The sequence below is a fragment of the Nyctereutes procyonoides genome, unplaced genomic scaffold (genome assembly GCF_905146905.1).
Source record: "Nyctereutes procyonoides isolate TBG_1078 unplaced genomic scaffold, NYPRO_anot_genome, whole genome shotgun sequence".
NCBI classification, from domain to species: Eukaryota; Metazoa; Chordata; class Mammalia; order Carnivora; family Canidae; genus Nyctereutes; species Nyctereutes procyonoides.
The window spans coordinates 6,938,447-6,957,763 of NW_026575132.1; the positions used below are offsets into that span (position 1 = coordinate 6,938,447).

Here is a 19,317-nt window from a genome sequence, read left to right on the forward strand (position 1 = left end):
TGCCATATTTTCTATGGTGATGGAACGGTTGTGCTAGTTTGAGGTGAATACCCCCAAAGCTACTCTTCTTAATGTCATTATCAACAGAACAATGGAATTTGACAAAGATGCCATCACTTTATATAGTTTATATTCTGCTAACTACTTTCTATAAACCAGGAAACAGAAAATAAAATTAAGCCACTTATTCTACACAAACCAATACTTTATCAAAGTTCCGCATTTTACAAGTCATGTTCAAAAAACACACACAAGTTAGCATTTTGTACACAAATGTTTATTTCTCAATTAAACATTCCCTTTAAACACAAGGAATGAATTCTAAATTTTCATAAAGATGAATTAAAAATGAAATCCCTCCAGTATAGTGTGTGTAATCACTGTGTTCTTGGTCACTACTGGCGTTTACTGTTTAACATCAAAAACAAAGACAGGTTATTTAAAAATCATGCTACTGATTCCTAGCTCTTCTTCTATGACCAGTTCTACACTGATCTGCAATGTTTAAAAGTTTACATCACCAAATCGAAGCAAGTTTAAGGTGAAACAGCTGTGCATTAAACACAAAATAAACAATAAAGTTATAAGATATAGTCAAGTTCGTAACGAATATAGGTGTTCTTATCATCATTGTAGATTCTTGGGTAATGTGCTATGAGCGCATCCTGTGAACCAATGTAGATAGAGTTGTAAATTTTCCAATACACGTCTCTAACTTTCCGGGCCGGGTGAAACAAACCCTAAAATAATTAAAAACTACATATTATTTCAATTTTCAATAACATACAGAACCTTAGCACAACCCACAAAAAACCCACAAAGGTATGATTCCAAACATTTTCCCTTAAGAGAAAAAAAAAAAAAAACCCTAAAAAATGTACAAAACTGCCACAAGCAAAGACAGATGTAATCTCTCCTCCCCCTACAACTGTTTTCCTGTATGGTACAAAATACCCTACTGATAATTAGGAACAGTGACTTAATTCAACTGAATTTTTTTTTTTTCCCACTGAGTAACCCTTTAAAAATCTTAACCTTACCTGTAAACAATACTGCAACATTCTACAGGGTCCAATAGCAACTCTCAGGCCCTCCAGGGCTCCCATAACTGCCTGAATTACATGGGGAGATGTCTCAAACACATTGGGCCATACATAGTTCAACAAGTGATTCAGTGAATCTTCACAACCAAATCCATAAACCCCAAGTGACATGTGTTGCACCACCGCACTAGCCGTCTGCCTGTGTACAAGATCCCTATAATGGGGTGAGGAAAAAAAGCTCTATGTTAAGATATAGTCTTAGTTTTACAAATATTTGCCTGCCCTAATTAGAAACTAAATTACAAATTCAGCGCAGTCACCTCATACTTCATGTATCCGATATAGAATGCCTTTAGAATGACAGGATTCTAACGAGAACGTTAATGACTCAAACCTCACTGTGGTTCCAAGATAAACCATATTTCCTAATTAACCTTTGAAAGAAATTTGAGCAAGAGAGCCATGTGCAGCATACATTTTAGTATGCTACTAAAGAGAAAATACATGACTCTTCAATATGAATAACAGTCATATCTCATTTTAAATTCTATAATTTAATAGATTTGAAAGTAATTCAATACTGGTATATAAGAGGTAACTAAAATTAAATCCTTTCCCTTAAAAATTTTCAGTTTCATCCAAAAATGCAATTTGGAGAGAAGGACCAAAAATTTTTTCAAACATACATAAGAATCTTACCATCTCCCACATTAACCGAACTTATGACAGATCATGGAGTTATTTATTCTACAATTACTTAACTGAGTACAAGCATCAGATAACAAGTTTATGGTGGGTATAAGAACAAGTTCACACTCTTTGACTTCAAAGGTAGTAACAATACCTTAAAGGTTTAAGAAAAAAAACACTGAACTTACTAGTATCTTTATTTCTTCTCATTTTCACTATAATAATGCTTCATCTATTAGACCTCACTGCAAAGCAGTATTCCTCATTAATAAATTTCCCAAATATTATTTCTTTTCATTTAGTAATTTTCGATGAGTTGACATCAACTTAATAGTACACAGAATATAATTTTTAACTTCAGGTCACATACTTCAAAGGCTACACTATGATGTTTGGGCACACCTCACTAAGGAATCAGAACAATTGCCTGATTTACTGGGCTCCACGTGGCCAGTTTTTACAGAGAATGATTCTTGTTCTGTGCCTTGTACTTATACCTTGTGGTAACTTGCTGAGTCCTATTAAGTCTCCCTTTTGGAAGGTCATGAATGAGTAACTTTAATCTGTACACAAAAGTAAATGAACTGGCTCTAATTTGAATAGTTTATCTTTCCTGAAAAATAAAGAACCCAAACAGTCATTTCCATTACTACTTGGACCTTGCCCTTTCGCACATTCTTAATTACTTTTGTGTTTAAAGCTGTATGTCAGTCTAGACGGTTAAAGGCACCAGGAATCTGACAAACAATTCAAGCAGTAGTACTGCATCAGTAACCACTGTCTCCACAACTGGGGGCCTAAAATGGGAACAGCGTGGCTATGTTCAGTAGTTCAAAGGACTACTGGAAATCTTTGCTTCGCATCCAATAAATAACACAAAGCTAAAAAGATCAGGTCTCTTTGCCACACCAATAAGCTCATGCTCATCACTTCCTCTAATTTTATTTTTATCTGACTTTAATTTTTAAAACAAAAGTTTATCAATTACTGCTTTTCAAAATGTATTTGGTATAAAGATATGAAAGAATAAGGGTTAAAAAGGGGAGGAGGCACTTGGATGAGAAAATGTGAGGAACCGCAATAACATTTAGATTATCTAAAAAATAATCATACTCAGTTTTCATAAAAATCCAGGCTAGTATTCCCCTTAACTGCACCATAATAAGTAGGTCATATAATAATTATTCCAATAAGCTCTAACATAAAGGAAGAATGAAAACTACTTTCTTGCATTGAATTTGGGTCACTTACCTATCCATTAAAGCATCTTCAAGTAATGGTGTTACAGCATATATGTAGTCCTTTCCCATTTCACCAATATATTCAAACAAGAAGGAAAGTGATTTTAACACTCCATTTTGAACATTCAGCTCAGGAACTCTGTATTCATTCATTAAGGCAGGTAGTACCGTGAAGGGTGAACATGTTTCGGCGACAATAGCTATTGCTACAGTGGTACAAACTCTGTTCTGCCTTTCCTGAACTTTGAGGTTGTTTAAAAGTGTAGCCAATACATCATGAGGGCTGAAAAAAAGCAGTATGTCAGCAAACTGTCAGATTAAGTATCAAATCTTTTTTTGAAAGAAAAAAAAACACAAAGGAAAAACTGTACATTAAACAATTACTGGGAACTTTGTAATTTTATGATAAAATATAATATTCTAAAGTAACTTGGCATTGGCATTTGTTTCTACTGAAGAACATCATTTATTTTTTTTTTAGATTTTATTTATTTATTCATGAGAGACAGAGAGAGAGAGAGGCAGAGACAGGCAGAGGGAGGAGAAGCAGGCTCCATGCAAGGAGCCTGATGAGGGACTCGATCCCAGGAATCCAGGATCAGGCCCTGAGCCAAAGACAGACGCTCAACCACTAAGCCACCCAGGCATCCCAATAATTTCATTTAAATTAAAAAATCTTTTGAAGAAAACAATTTAATGGGTTCATATTTTTTAAACATGTTTTACCAAAGATTTTGAGAGAGAGCGAGAGAAAGAGAGCACATGCACAGATTGGGGGGAGTGGGGGAAACAGGGAGAAGCAGGCTCCCAGCTGAGCCAAGAGCCTGATGTGCGGGTCAATTCCAAGACCCTGAGATCATGACCTGAGCCAAAGCAGATGCTTAACCGACTAAGCCACCCAGGCGCCCGTGGATTCAGTCTTTAATTAACTTCCTAATATAAAGAAGCTTAATTAAATGTTTAGAATGAACAATTCTAGAATGGTCAAAACATGGCCACTAGAGCTAGGCAATATCCAAACTGTGGTCTCTCATGCCCCAACACACAAGATCTACTTTCCTTATCTTCTCTCCCATATACCTTATTAACATACGTATACTTCTTCCAGAATTTATTTTACCACAAACTTGGAAAGACACGGGAGCTAAAAAAAAAACATAAAAGCTACTCACTGCAAATGTCTTGAATATATCACTGCTGAAATAATTACTGCTACCAAAAAGAGGGTGAAGGGGTGAGGAGACTCTAATTAAGCTGACTTTTATTATGTTTTACTGCTTGAAAATATTTTGTCAAAAAAAAAAAAAGAAAAAATATTTTGTCATTAAGCCCCATGTATACATGGTATCTCATTTTCTAAAACGGCTATTTTTTTCTAGTTTGGTTCTGAGGAAGTGTAAGTAAATAACCATAGATTATCTAATAGTTACAATTTCAGTTGTTTGTGGATTCATCTTAGATAAATATTTTTAAAACACAAAGTATTGGGGTGTCTGGGTGGCTCGGTCTGTTAAGGGTCTGCTTTGGCCCTGGTCATGCTCTCAGGATCCCAGAATCAAGCCCTGCATTGGGCTCATTGCTCACTGGGGAATCTGCTCCCTGCTCCCCCACCCACCCCCGCCCTTCCCCCAACCTCATGCTTGCACTCTCTCAGATAAAATCTTAAAACAAAACAAAAAAAACACACACAAGCATGAACATGAAACTTAAATTATGCTATTTTATTAAGAACTGGCCATAACATTAAAAAAATATATCCTGAAAAAGACCAACAAAAATTTGGAATGATTCTAAAGATGGTACCATTTTCCTTTCTGAAAATATCTGAGGTGTGATTAAATTAAAATATAAGACTCTCCATCTAGGGGTGCCTGGGTGGCTCAGTCAGTTAAGCGTCTGACTCTTGATTTCAGCTAAGGTCATGATCTCAGGGTCATGAGATTGAGCCCCAAAATTGCTTAGGACTCTCTCTCTCTCCCTCTGCCACTCCCCACCGTGCTTACTCTCCATAAATAAATAAATAAATAAATAAATAAATAAATAAATAAATAAACAAACAAACAAACAAACAAACTTTTAAAAAAAACCTAAAGCTCTCCTATTTTAATTCAATTTGAAATTTAAGAAAACATTTCAAATATCGAAGGTCATCGGTTAAATGTGCTTTTTCTCAATTGCATTACTCATACCATGCCTTTAGAGATTACTTAAGAAACAAGTTTTTCAACACAATGGGTTTATTACAAAGTTAAAAACATATATATAAAAGTAAATAATACTCACCCAATGGCTTTTGCAATGTAGCCAAATGTGTTGACTGTGGCTCTACGAATAGCTTTTTTGTGAGCTTTTAAGAGCTCCAGAAGTTCAAAGCAAATCCTCATCCATTCTCTTGCAGACACATATTCAGCTCCCCTATTTAAAAAGAAAAAAGTTAATTTGTTCCATAACAAGAAATTTTAGAAGGCAGTCTTACAAAAATTCAATTCTCAAAACATGATTACCTACTCAGTTTAAGCATTAAATAAAAAAATGTTACTCTTCAGAAAGGATGGTTTAATCTTAAAACTATATTGCCACCTCTTCATCACCATCTAAATTGAAATTTCACTGAAAATTTCACTGGGTAGTCTTATCATATATACTTCTATTAACAACATTAAACAAATGTGCAGGGAATAAAAAGTGGCTGTTAAAACCAAAAGCTCACAACCAACCAAACAGCTCATAAAAATGTTTAGGTAATCTACTTACCTGTCAGCAATACGTCCAACAAGATCAATACAATTTTCTTGTACTTTTTCATGCCTGTTCTTTAAGATGGGGGTGAGTCTAGGCAGGAGATCTTTAATTGGTGGGGTCATCTTATGCATACCTATTTAATAGAAGTCAACACACTATCAATAAACTTTTGAACAATACCCTTTATTCATTTTACCTTTTACTTAGCAATGTAATACACATGACTAGGCATATATATAAACTTACAGCTGCCTATGGAAAGAAAAAGCCCCAGATTCTGACCAGACTCAGAATTGTTTTTAACTTTTTATTAAAACTTCTGATTATGCATAGAAATGAAAGAAAATTAGTGAAGTGATTTAAAGAATGATGGATACTCAACAACAAAAAAAAGTTTTATCTGGTTCTGAAATGTATTTGTACACTCACATTTAAATATGGGGACAGTTTATGTTCCGGCCATACACAACAATATAAGCCAGAGGTAGACATGTAAATTAAAGCAAAATTTTCCAGGAAGGGCCCCCTTACCCTTTAACTGCAAAACAAACAGATCTCCAGTCTCCCTGCAATGCAGGGCATACTTGGATGGTATTTACACCTATGAAGAGAGAAAAAAGGAGGCAGCTGGCAGGGGCTCTTGCTCTAACTAGAATTGCTTGTTCTGATTCTCTCTCCATTGCTTTTCCCATGTTTCCCTGATCAACAATATGGTTTACAACTCCCTGAAAACCAGAGCCCCACAAGTGGCCAAGTAACTGATTTTTGGCAAATCAAGTATAGAAGACAGGGCTAGATTGGGGGTTATATGTAAATGCAATGGTTCAAAGATCTCCTATATTGCATAAAAACCCTTTACTAAATAAAATGAGAAAAAGTGGCTCTCACAGCCAGCTATTCTGACCTCCTGCTAGGTTATTTTGGCTCCTCTGAACCAAAGAGAAGTTACTTTCCCAACAGTCATGTTCAATTGCAATGAAAGATTAAACACAAGAGACCATTTGTTTGCTTCATCATAATGTCCTTAAGTAATAAAATCTTCGCTCTCCATACCCAAGAGCATTTGTAATATACTCATATCTTTACTTTGGGTTTGAAAACTGAATGGATAAAGAATTAGATATAAAAATGAGACCACAACTTGAAAAATTCACTTTCTCCCTGGTTATGTTACTGGAACATAATAGCAAACAGAAAAACCCGCCATAATCATTTACTAATTCAAGGTTAAATATATATTTTGTCCTAAAACTAAAACTTCAGCATTGTCTCCTCCCACCCTACCCCCCAAATACATTTCAGGTGAGAAACTATTTTTATTAGGATTCTCTATTCCATTGGACTTCAAAGTTTTTTGAGTTGTAACTATTCCCACTTCTCTTACAGTCCTAAGCTTGCCCTCTTTTCTCTTTTTAAAGTACAATATAAATGAGTTTTAGGAAACAAGACTATTGTGACATCCTGACTTTACTCTAATTTTAAAGTGCTTAAAAAACAAAATCTCAGAAATCACTCAACTCCTAAATATAATTCTATATTTTACTTTCAACAAAAAAGTTTAAAAAGCAAAACAAAAAAATTCTTACATGACCAGCAATTTCCATACCTATTACATTTACAATGGCCTTCAGTGCTCCAAGAATGCTGCCCAATACTTCAGGGTACTCTTCACCCAAATATTCATACAAAACAACACCCAAGTGCCCCATCAACTTTTCCTGTAATAACAATTAAAAAAAAATGTTAAAACGTTACCATTTACATGAAACTATATGGTGAGGAAATAAGAACCTCATACAAAAGTTTACCTCTTGACAAGTCTTCATGACAACAGCAGTTCGAGAGATCAAGTCAGCTGCCTGTTGCCTGACTTTTGCTGATTTGTTATTTAAACGCCACAAAACTGTACCACAGATCTGAGGCAAGTAAGGTTTGACTCGTTTGCCAAGAGCATTGACCACTGTGCCGAAGCCATTCAACATTACGGAGTCCTAAAAAAAAAAAAAGCTAAGTTAAATTTTTAAACTACATTCACTGAGAGCTAGATAATTCCATTTGTGATTGAATAGTTTAAAAATACTAATATAACAAAATGAAATCTAAAAATTTAAGCGTATTTCCTCAGACAACTGGAATGAGAACATGAACATTTTAAAAATTTTAAATCCAATTACATTTTAGTGATAATTACTTGCTTGAAAAGTAATGTGTTTTACAAATATGAAAGACCGCAATTTGCCAAAGTAATTAGTATCCTTACCTCTGTAGTCTGTTCCTGGAAGGCATAAAGAATACCATCAATCAGCTGTTCTTCAAGTTTATGATCAATATCTGCTGCTCCCAAGTTGCCCATAATTTTCTCAATTGTCTCCATCACCATTTTTCTGTACTGTTCAGCTTCATCTTTCAGATCATCCACAATTCTGGATATAATTTCTGCCGCACCTACTTTGTTTGCCAACTCCACAGTAGTATCAACTAACTAAAAAGAGAAGGAAAAAAAACCCTTTAGATATATTCAGGTCTGCAAAAATGCTGAGAAGAGTTAACTCCTGTTTTAAAACACGTAAGAGAAAGGTGACCAAAAAACATAAATGTGAGTATAAGTCAAAGTGATTTAAGGTTAGACTGTAATCATGTTTTCCTAGCCAGATTAAGCATTTCATTTAACTGACAAAAACATTAATTCATAGTTGGGTATTTATCCTAGGATGCAAAATCAAAACGGAAGTTAAATGGTTGACTAAAATCAATTTCCTTTCACAATCAGGCACATACTATAAGGTAACCAGGAAAAATATAATACGTTAACATTTATTCACTCTGACTGAAGAATTAGTTGAAAGCATTTTTTAAAAATATTTTTTAGGGACGCCTGGGTGGCTCAGCAGTTGAGCATCTGCCTTTGGCTCGGGGCGTGATCCTGGGATCCGTAATCCAGTCCTGCATCAGGCACCCTGCATAGAGCCTGCTTCTCCCTCTGCCTATGTGTGTGTGTGTGTCTCTCTCTGTCTCTCATGAATGAATGAATGAATGAATGAATGAATGAATGAATGAATAAATAAATAAATAAATAAATACCCTTTTTAAAAAGTGGGGTCCATGACCAATGTGGGACTTGAACTCACAACTCTGAGATCAAGAGTCACATGCTCTACTCACTGAACCAGCCAGGCACCCCTTTGAAAATATTTTTTACAATAAAAGTTTACCTGTCGGTAATTTCTTCTGTCCAAAGCCATTCTGTGTTGCCAGAAGTGTTTAAAAAAAGGAGGAAGAATCTCTGTTTTAATGTAGTTTGCTTCTACACCATCTGTTCCACAACACTGCTTCACCACCTAAAAGGTTAAAAAATAATAGTAAAATTGGCCTTGTAACACACAATAGTTGTTTTAACGTTAACATTCTCTTTGAACCATGAAACACACCCAATTTACAGAAACAAATATGGGACAAAAATTTCAAACAATTACCTTCAGCACAATTTTCTTCATTTCTTCATCAGGAGATTGAAATTCTCGAATAAGGATTAACATCACTTCTCTAGTATAGTAGTTGGCATATTCTGCATCCATAAGAGGAATAAGATACCCAATAGCCTTTAAGAAAGCAGCCAGACCCTATTTTAAAATAAAAAATACATATAATTAATAAATTAGATTTAAGTTGCCTTAACTTCAGTGAAGAAAAATCGAAAGAAAAATAAAATCTATTTAGTTAACCTACCTTTCCTCTGTGTTGGCGGATACCCTTCCATAGAGGCTTTAACACAGAATCAAAAGATTCGATACCATATGGAGTTGCTGCTTCAGCCAAGGCAGCAATGGCCAAAGCGCTAATGGTCCGAACTTTCTGTTGCTCATCCACAAGACCTGGAAAACCAAACAAGGGTTGTAACTATTAAGTGACAACATTTCGTAATTTCCACAACCTCATCATTTAATCAAACTGCAGAATCTGTTCACATTAGACAAAATGAGGCAAAAGCCAGTGTGAATCACAGCCTCTAATTTAGATGTTACAAATCCCATCATAAACTATGTATGTGTTGATGTAGTTGAAGCCCTGCCCAAATTTCTCGATACCTGTCTTATAAAAAATAGACAAAGTTGTATTACAACTTACCATGTTCGATGATTTCAACTAAACTTCTGAGATGTGGCAAGATAGCACAGCCCATAAGAATAGCTATCTGCTGTACAATCTTAATACCAGTGTGTCTCGCTTGCCAGGACTTCTTGCTTTTACACACGGCTTTTAAGAAGGGCAACAATGAAGGAATGCCCAGGGCAGAGGCTACAACAGCAAAAGCTCTAGCTGTCGTGTTACGGACATACTCATCCATGTTATCTATATCAGGTCTCATGGTAGAAATCATAGTAGCCAGACCAGCAGCCTAAAAAGTCAAGAAAAAAGAACAGTCATCAGTTGATAACATTAACTCTGAATTCTTTCTTTCTATACCCAAACAATCCCATTGTTGGATATAAAAGTTTCTTCTCTAGAAATATAATGTAATGTAAATACCTTTGCCAAATTAGAAATAATCTCTCGACCTTCCACTCTAGCATAGTAATCTTCATCAATCAACAATGGTTCAATGACCACAAGGATCTGAAAAAGAAAAAGAGCTACATTTTCACATCAATTACTAATGGCATACTCATGTAACAAAATTAAATATAGAAAAAAATTATAGAGCATTTATGTTACTTAACACACAAGCATACAAAACATATTTTACCAGGAAATTTATAATTACCAGGGTACTTTGTTAATCAAGGGACAAATTAAAAATTTTAATGATGCAATCTCAAGATATATAAAAACTGGGGAGAACTATTAACCATATAGGCTAACAGTCAACATTTTAAGATAGTAACTATATACATCAACCTTCATTTTACAATTCTAAACCATTATTACCACCAGCAAAAAGATGGGTCCTTAACAATGGTATGCTTCAGATACACATCTTTTCTCATCCTAGTGTAATACCAATAAAAAGAAATGAAAGAAAATGATTAATATGATCCCATTAAGGTAAAGATGACATAAAGTTCCTTCTACATATACACATATACATTTGTATATGTATGATGTATGTTTGTGCAAAGAAAAGGATCTAAGACGACATGTAAATTTAGTTTTGGTTAACTCAGTGTCTTGCAGGAGGGTGAAATTTCCCTTTTTACTGTGAATGCATACATCAGCTATTACTTTTGCAGAATTTTTAAAATTTCACAAATAAGCTGGTTTTAAAAATCCATGAATTCCTTTTATGTTACAAAATATACAACCAGTAATAACACTATTTGATTTTTTTTTAATTAATTTATTTATGATAGTCAGAGAGAGAGAGAGAGAGGCAGAGATATAGGCAGAGGGAGAAGCAGGCTCCATGCACCGGGAGCCCGATGTGGGATTCGATCCCGGGTCTCCAGGATCGCGCCCTGAGCCAAAGGCAGGCGCCAAACCGCTGCGCCACCCAGGGATCCCCAGTAATAACACTATTTGAGGAAAACAACCAACCTTGTGCACATATGGTCGAACTAAGTCATCAAGTTTGTATAATATCCGATCAATAACTTTCACAAGTAAATGACGCTCTTGATCCTCCAGTGTAGGAGACATCAGGAGAGGAAGAATCTGATTAAACAAAGGACCAGCTCCAAATTCACGAGCTTTATCAGTAATCTGACGCAATGCAGCCTGGGGGATAAAAAGAGTAAGAGGTGTTCCTTTAGAATTAAAAGCATTCTGAACAAGCAAATTACTCCATGATTTTCTATAACTTAATTTTTTAGTGTAAGTTCCACAGACATCTTACACATAGTAGCATGAGTACATTCCCATCAAATTACTCTGAAGTTTGAACTGCAACTGAAGTTCAATGTTTTCAGTTAATTCAAAAAAGGATAATTTGGTAAAGAATAGAGCCACAGGTTACAATAAAAAACTCCTTCTTAACGTCTGCCAAAGGACTGCCCATCTTCAAATTACATGTATTAATGTAATTCCTCACATAATTCCACTAATTACCTTAATGTCTTCAGCATGTTTTAAAGGTCGTGAGAACAAAAAGGAGAATCTCATTTTTCGACATCCTTATTAGCATATAATTAATCAAAAAGCTAAATCTCTCATACCACATGCCTTTCTTTCTCTTATACTATGACCTTGATAAAGATGAAGAGGTTAATTTTAAATTTCTAAACATAAAATTATAGTGAACCTAATGATTTAGTGAACTGGTACTTACCTTTCTCATTGGAGGTGTTCCATTCTTAATTTTTAAAAGCAGCTTCATTATTTTTCTCTCTTTTTGCTCTTCTGGACTAAGTGTTGATTCATCAACATCAACCTAATAGTGAAAAGAAAGAAAATGCGAAGGTAGATTAAGATCTTGCGATTTCTAAGTCCTAAATAAAAAGTAGTATTTTAATTCTATTACACTTACCAAAAGCTTATCAAAGTACTGAATATCATCAGGTTTTAAAAATGGGAGATTGCCGGATGGTTGGTCATTAACACTTTTCATAGTTCTATCTTCAGTTTGCATGTGGAAACCGGTCATGCCACCCAAAGGTGTTGGAGTTGCTGTCAACTTTCGAGCTGGAGTTCTAATAGGAACATAACCAGCTGGAGGAGGAAGTACCTAATACAGTTAAAAGATAGTTTAGGATTGTCTTGACTTTATAAAGTAGTAACATTGAATAGTACTTGCACTTAAAACATCTTACAGTTTATTAGCTAGAAGCTTTTTGCTTGGAAACAAGAATTAATATTGATCCCATCTTCCTACCTTGTATTTAAAATCTGTATGACAACCATTCATATTTCTCTTCTGCTAATTAAATATATTAGGAATGTGGGAAAATGAGGATACCTGAGGCAGGCTTATAAAATTCTAATCACTTTCAAACATTAACCCATATAAACATGTTGGTGAGCCAGTATGTCATAAACGAAGTAAACTCACAAAATGCAAATAAAGGGTTAATTTTAATAAAATGAAAAACCATTCACATTAATCTCTGCACTTTTATAAAAGCAAAAAATCGTAATATTTAAGTTGCTTGGCAAAAATGAGTTAAATGCATAAAAACTAAATGCATAAAAACCAAAAGTAAAATATTTACCAAAGCCCTATAAAATATGACATTTGATTAAACCAAAAACTTCACCTAAGATTCACTTGGACTTTTCTCTCCTATTGATATTAAGGAAATCAATGACTGCAACTGAGAAGACATTCAGTCGACAGTAAGTTGTAGAGTGTCTATACCCACATTTTATGGAGGCTGTAAGTTTATAGCAGAAATTCATGCATACTTAAAACATTCTGATATAAACCTAATAAGGAGAAAATCATATATATACAAACTCAAAAAAGCAGCAGGCACTGGCAATATAAGGCTCTGTAAAGGCCATCTAGATGTCATAGGTTCCAGCTATATGACCACAGGCTACCTTTAGATCAGCAAATGGTTCCTGAGTCCCAGGTAGAAAATTGAAAACTAACTTCAACTTGCTATCGTTGAGAGTATTTTCTGTGTTCATTTGCAACCCATGAACTTAAGTATACAAAATCTTGTAAGGCACAAAGTAAAGTAATGATGATCTAATGTGAGCTTAATCCTGGGACTGTTGATAAACTAAAGCAGCGAGCTATTCCATACCACCAAGGCAGCAGTTCTTAAAGTATGGTCCCAGAAGTCCTTGAAATTTCTCACTTTCCAAAAGTGATAAAAGCTTCATATCATTCATTTTTTTTCATCTCTTACTTTTTGGAACTGAAATATACTTGGAAACAGCTAAAAGAATGGAATAGCTGTAGTAAATTTGGGCAAGGCCAATATGAACTTGACCAAATAACTTTTTCAAAAAACATTTAAATAAAATTCACACCCTAAATATCACCACACTGATATTCGTTATTACCTTATATCCTTCTGGGAACATAGCATCTAATTCTTCATCAGAAAGGGGGCGGTTTCTCTCATCAATTTCTCTTTCCCACCGCCAAGCCTGAAGCTGTTCAGGAGTCATACTCATTATGTGACCTACCAAAAGAGGAAATCTCTGTAAAAATCCATAGTGCAAATCTTTATCATTACATAGGTCCTTGGGATATAAAATAGTTAACATCAATTATAATGGCTTTGTATTATAAATGCAAATCAAAGCTTTTTATAATCCATTATTCTTGCTAAAAATTGTTAATAGCACAGAGAATACCAGAGAAAAAAGAAATCAAAATATTTCTAGGAAAAGAATTCTTTCTAATGGGAGATTTCCTACCTGGAGTAGGGGTAGCCATGTTCATGGCTGGTGTGCCAATTGGTGTCTTTCCAGGGGTCAGAACAGGAGTGCTTCCACCCATCTGACTAGCTGGTGTTTCATCCCAACGTGACTTTCTTTTACTGGCTCCCGGAGTTGGTGTTTCACCAATTGAATCTCCACCTCGGTCTGTTCGAGGAGTCTCAGCCCATCCGCTTCCATGCCCAGGAGTATCTTAAAAAAAAAAAAAAAGAAAAAGAAAGAAAAAAAAAGTAAAGAAATATAAAACTTAAACCATGGTCAAAAAAATTACTGTTTATTCTCAAACAGCTAACATATTAAAACTGGTCAAGTTCAAGAACAGGATATTCTTAAAATGGAGACCCACTTAAAGAGTTAACCTTCATTTCATATTTATCCTGGTTTTTTCTTTCTTTCCCGCTGACTACAAAAACGTAGTAACCACTAAGGAAGAGGAAAACAGTATTTTTTAACCAGGCATAATCTCACAACCCAGAGACAGCCACTTCATGCGTCTTGAGCTACTTCTGATTTCTCTGTATAGTCAAGATTATTCTCTAAACTGTTTCTTTCAGGATCCCTGGGTGGCGCAGCGGTTTGGCGCCTGCCTTTGGCCCAGGGCGCGATCCTGGAGACCCGGGATCGAATCCCACATCGGGCTCCCGGTGCATGGAGCCTGCTTCTCCCTCTGCCTGTGTCTCTGCCTCCCTCTCTCTCTCTCTCTGTGTAACTATCATAAATAAATAAATAAATAAATAAATAATAATGAATGAATGAATGAATGAATAAATAAATAAATAAATAAATAAATAAAAATTAAAAAAAATAAAATAAACTGCTTCTTTCATCCACATGTTAATAAGCACTCTCTCATATCATTAAAAATTCTTTTTAAAATTTTAATATAACACATGTACTATGAAGTCTTAACTTGGCACATCTCATAAAGAATCAACAAAAAGTAGCTTTAAATAGTTTACACAAAAAATAAAGAGATTCAGGCAAATTTATACCAAAAAACAGAGATTACGAGGGGCTAGGAATAAGAGGAAATGGGGAGTTGTTTAATGGATACAGTTTCTGTTCAGGATGATGAAAAAGTTCTAGAAATGATTAGTGGTAATGGTGAATGTACTTAACACTGTGAGTGTATTTAACACCACTGAACTGTACAGTTAAGATGGTTAAAATAGTAAATTTTATATTTTCAAGAAGGCAAAAGAATTAGGTATATGGTCTCCTTAGTTCTTTATCCCCAAAGCGGCTGATAATTTACCCTTCTACCCAGGACTAGAGCTGTGAACAGATTTCCTCTATAAACATACCACTCATCAAATCAATATTTTCCCCCAACACACACAAAGATTCCCCTAGATGTACCTCTTTCTGTTTTGGGGGTCTCATCCCATCTGTTTTTACGAGCACTGGAAGTTGCGCCTCCGTGGCCTGGTGTTGCATGGCCTGGTGTATCCCCACGTCCAGGAGTAGCAGCTCCCGCTGGTGTGTGACTAGGTGTAGGATCCCATATTTTTGAGCCTGGGGTTGCTCCAGGAGTCTCACTTCCCTTTGCACGACCTGGTGTCTCATCCCATCTTAAGGAAGGGGTATGTCCAGGGGTCTTAAAGCAAAAAGAACTTTATTTCACATACCCACATAAAAATAACTAGAAAATTTCTAACAAAAAAATTGTAAACAAATGTTTTAGTCTTGTTCTATACAAATGAGAGTAAATTACTCTGCTTAAGAGATACCTGCTTTATAGCAAGTATGTTTGGCTAAAAACAATGTAAAGTTTTAAAAAGCCCTAGCCTAAAAAAAAAATACACACAATGTATTTTTAGTGTGAGTCTTGGATACACCACTATTTTTGAGAAAAATCACTAAGCCTTCTCTGTCTAGATCTACAATCAAAAAATTTCAGCTTTAATTATATCAATACTTCCCAAACTGGGCTTAGAGACATCTATCTATGAGTTCTAAGAAACACTATTTTTGTGGTTTTATTCAATTTTGTGTGCATATTTAACTAATGTAAGTGTATTTTGGATCACCTGGGAAATTATAGCTAGATATTGCTGCATGATTTCAATCCCCAAAATTTGCAATCACATTTGAAATATTATTCTAACTGATGCTGACAAGATTAATGAAGAAAAGATTAGAGGTAGAGTAATCACAGCTTCCATTTTAGTTCAGGAAAATCACCTCAAGGAGTAGGTGATTCAAGGCATTAGATAGCCCATGATAGAAGAACCTGCATAGTGCAGACATTATAGTATCAAAGTAATAGGTGCTTCAGCGTAAGCCAAAACAAAATTTGTATTTAAGATGTGTAAGTATTCCATGTTTTGTAATATACTTTTATATATTTAAAGTTGGATGCTCTATCCAACCTAAGAATTTACACCTGTAAATTTGCATAAATACCATAACAAATTAAGGCTAAAAGTACTTCTCTCTTTTAAAAAAATTCTATGTGTCACTCGGGGTTGAGAAATTGTCCATTAGGTGAGTAAAGTACATAAATCACTCAAAACTTCATTTTTGTATTGCTCCTCCTGCTGATTAGGTAGAAAATAAACTCTTTCTACTATCCACTGTAATTCCCATAGTACTGATTAGGATGGAACTGTGTTAAGTGACCAGAATTAAAGAAAACATCATCTGATTCTTTACAGTTTTTATAAGACACACAATCAATTCTTGTGTCTAGTTTTCATGAGCACACAATTAAACAGAGAAGTTTCTCTTTCCTGGTTTTTAAAATTAGCATTATTAACTACAGAATTAAATTTAATGATTTTTTAAAGTATTTTATTTATTTATTCACAAGAAACACAAGAGACAGAGACATTGGCAGAGGGAGAAGCAGCCTTCCCACAAGGACCCTGAGATCACACCCTGAACGGAAGGCAGATGCTCAACCACTGAGTCACCCAGGTGTCCCAAATTTAGTAATAATTTATATTCTATAGAACCAAATCCTCTCATAGATCAGTAAGCATATGGAAACTCCTCAGGCTCTATCTTAAACTGAAGTCTTCGGAAATTATTAGGTTTACTATAACCCAGTTCGGGGTTTGGGAAAATACTGCCATGGTCTATAAATAAAACTACAGTAGTCTATCCTAGAATACTGACTTAGGAGGTACCTGGCTGGCTCAGTCAAAAGAGCATGCAACTCTTGATCTTGAGGTCCTGAGTTTGAGCCCAGTGTAGAGATTACTAAAATAAATAAGTACACTTAAAAAAAATAGTGATTTAGACTAGAGTGGTAGAGACTGAGGCCATGAAAAGTGGTTAGATCCTGAATATATTTAAAGGTGGGGCCAAGGGCAGCCCCGGTGGTGCAGCGGTTTGGCGCCGCCTGCAGCCTGGGGTGTGATCCTGGAGACCCGGGATCGAGTCCTGCGTCAGGCTCCCTGCATGGAGCCTGCTTCTCCCTCTGTCTGTGTCTCTGCCTCTCTCTCTCTGTGTGTGTCTGTGAGTAAATAAATAAAATCTTTTAAATAAATAAATAAAAAGGAAGGAAGGAAGGAAGGTAGGTGGGGCCAAGAAAATTTATGGATAAGATTTGGGATAAGAGACGAAGATGGGATAAGAGAATGGCTGACACTGCTAGGACTCTTTAAGAATCTGGCTTGAGCCAACAGACATGGGAAAAGACTGGAAGGGGTGAGTGGATAGAGAAAATCAGTTAATTTTATTTTAGAAAAATCTGTTTTGAAATGCCTATTAAACATCCAAGTAAAATTGTCAGGCCTGACAACAGAAGAGATGTAGGGGATAGACTTCTATATCTGGGAGCAGTCTTATAGAGATGGTATATGACGACAAGAATGAGATCCTAAGGAGTGCATTTAGATGGAAAATAAGTCCAGGGATTGAACACTAGAAAACCCCAAAGTTAAAGGAAGCTGAGGAAGATCCAGCAAATAAGACTGAGGAACAAGAGTCAGTGAGGAGAGTTTTAGGAGAATCAGGAGAGACTGAAGTCCAGAACCTAAAAAGGAAATCAAGTAAGGACAAATGCCACTGATATATATATATATATATATATATATAATATAATATAATATAATAGGATGTATGATAGGATGATACAGGATATGAGGATTGAGACTTGACCTTTGGATTTACCAAAAGGAGGTCAAGTGACCTTGTTAAGAGATGGTTTCGTGGAGTGACAGAAGCAATGACAGAAGCAAAAGATTAGATTAAGTAGAGACCGCAGGTCTCTAAAATTCATAAATTATAATTCATGAATTCTACAATTATTCAAAGCATTTTGCAGTGAAGAGAAAGAAGTGGAATGGTAGCTAGAAGGGGCTGTGAGATCAAGGGATGGCTTCCTGCAGTTTTTTGTTTTTTAAAGAGGAAAATGGGTACATTGTGTTTGCTAATAATAACCTTGATACAGAGAAAAAGTTGACATTACACAAGTCTCTGAGGATAAAAAGGGGATGAAAAATAGTATATTAGCAGAAGTTGTTCACCTGCATGGACAAGTCAGAAAGAAACAAGTAAAGGAGAATAGACAGGCATACTGGTAGATTTCACAGTAGGAATACAGATTATTATTTTTACTGTTTCTACTTCGGAAAGGAAAAACAGGAAATAAAGTCACCAACTAAAAAGCTGTTAAGGAGATATTCATTTGTTTTTTTTTTTTTTGTTTTGTTTTTTTTCTGTTTTTTTTTTTTTTTTTTTTTTTAGGGGGTATTCATTTGAAATTTTCTCTGGAGGGGGACAGAGAATTAACTGCTTATAGTCTGCTCAAGGTAATGAAAAAGTCTTGAAATTAGTAGAGATAACTGTACAACATTGTAAAATTAATGACACTAAATCATACACTTAAAATGGTTATGGGGCAAATTTTATAACTAATATCACAATATTTTAAAATTTTAATCAAACAAATGAAACAATAAAAAACCCCAAATATGTTCTCTAGGAAAATAAACTGACCAAGGAAATGTGGTAGCACTGCCCATGTGACACCAGTGGTCAGATACTTAAATTATCCATCTAGAAAATGAAGATCACTATATTGTACTTAATCTCCACAATATGACAATACTGAAGTATCTATTTTAATATTCCGAAAAGGATATTCCTTTATTCCAGGTTATGGACTGAACTGTGTCTTCCCAAAAAAAACTTCTGTTGAAGCCCTAACTACCAATGTACCAGTATTTAGATCAGGCCTTTAGTGAGGTAATTAGGTTAAATGAAGTCGAAAGGTTAGGGCCATCCATAAACTGTCCCCAGAAGAGACACCAGACCTCACTTGCCCT

At 35.2% G+C, this 19,317-nt stretch overlaps 1 protein-coding gene across 4 annotated transcripts in view; it reads right to left on the minus strand.

Annotated features, from left to right (window-relative positions):
* Positions 1 to 255: 255 nt before the first annotated feature.
* The window catches only part of SF3B1 (splicing factor 3b subunit 1), a 60,872-nt gene continuing 41,810 nt past the window's right edge, over positions 256 to 19,317 (minus strand). For 3 of the 4 annotated variants that reach the window (XM_055345044.1, XM_055345043.1, XM_055345046.1), the window contains 19 exons: positions 15,401 to 15,638; positions 14,021 to 14,233; positions 13,661 to 13,782; positions 12,177 to 12,374; positions 11,979 to 12,080; positions 11,249 to 11,428; positions 10,244 to 10,330; positions 9,842 to 10,112; positions 9,443 to 9,588; positions 9,190 to 9,336; positions 8,929 to 9,054; positions 7,977 to 8,198; positions 7,525 to 7,707; positions 7,323 to 7,434; positions 5,729 to 5,849; positions 5,258 to 5,389; positions 2,985 to 3,257; positions 1,041 to 1,257; positions 256 to 740 (listed from right to left, as the gene is read on the minus strand). In XM_055345044.1, the coding sequence (XP_055201019.1) occupies positions 582 to 740; positions 1,041 to 1,257; positions 2,985 to 3,257; positions 5,258 to 5,389; positions 5,729 to 5,849; positions 7,323 to 7,434; positions 7,525 to 7,707; positions 7,977 to 8,198; positions 8,929 to 9,054; positions 9,190 to 9,336; positions 9,443 to 9,588; positions 9,842 to 10,112; positions 10,244 to 10,330; positions 11,249 to 11,428; positions 11,979 to 12,080; positions 12,177 to 12,374; positions 13,661 to 13,782; positions 14,021 to 14,233; positions 15,401 to 15,638 (3,249 nt within the window). In that variant the 3' untranslated portion in view covers positions 256 to 581. Of the gene's footprint in view, positions 741 to 1,040; positions 1,258 to 2,984; positions 3,258 to 5,257; positions 5,390 to 5,728; positions 5,850 to 6,247; positions 6,318 to 7,322; positions 7,435 to 7,524; positions 7,708 to 7,976; positions 8,199 to 8,928; positions 9,055 to 9,189; positions 9,337 to 9,442; positions 9,589 to 9,841; positions 10,113 to 10,243; positions 10,331 to 11,248; positions 11,429 to 11,978; positions 12,081 to 12,176; positions 12,375 to 13,660; positions 13,783 to 14,020; positions 14,234 to 15,400; positions 15,639 to 19,317 lie in introns of those variants that run through there. The other variant, XR_008666968.1, reaches the window with a different exon arrangement.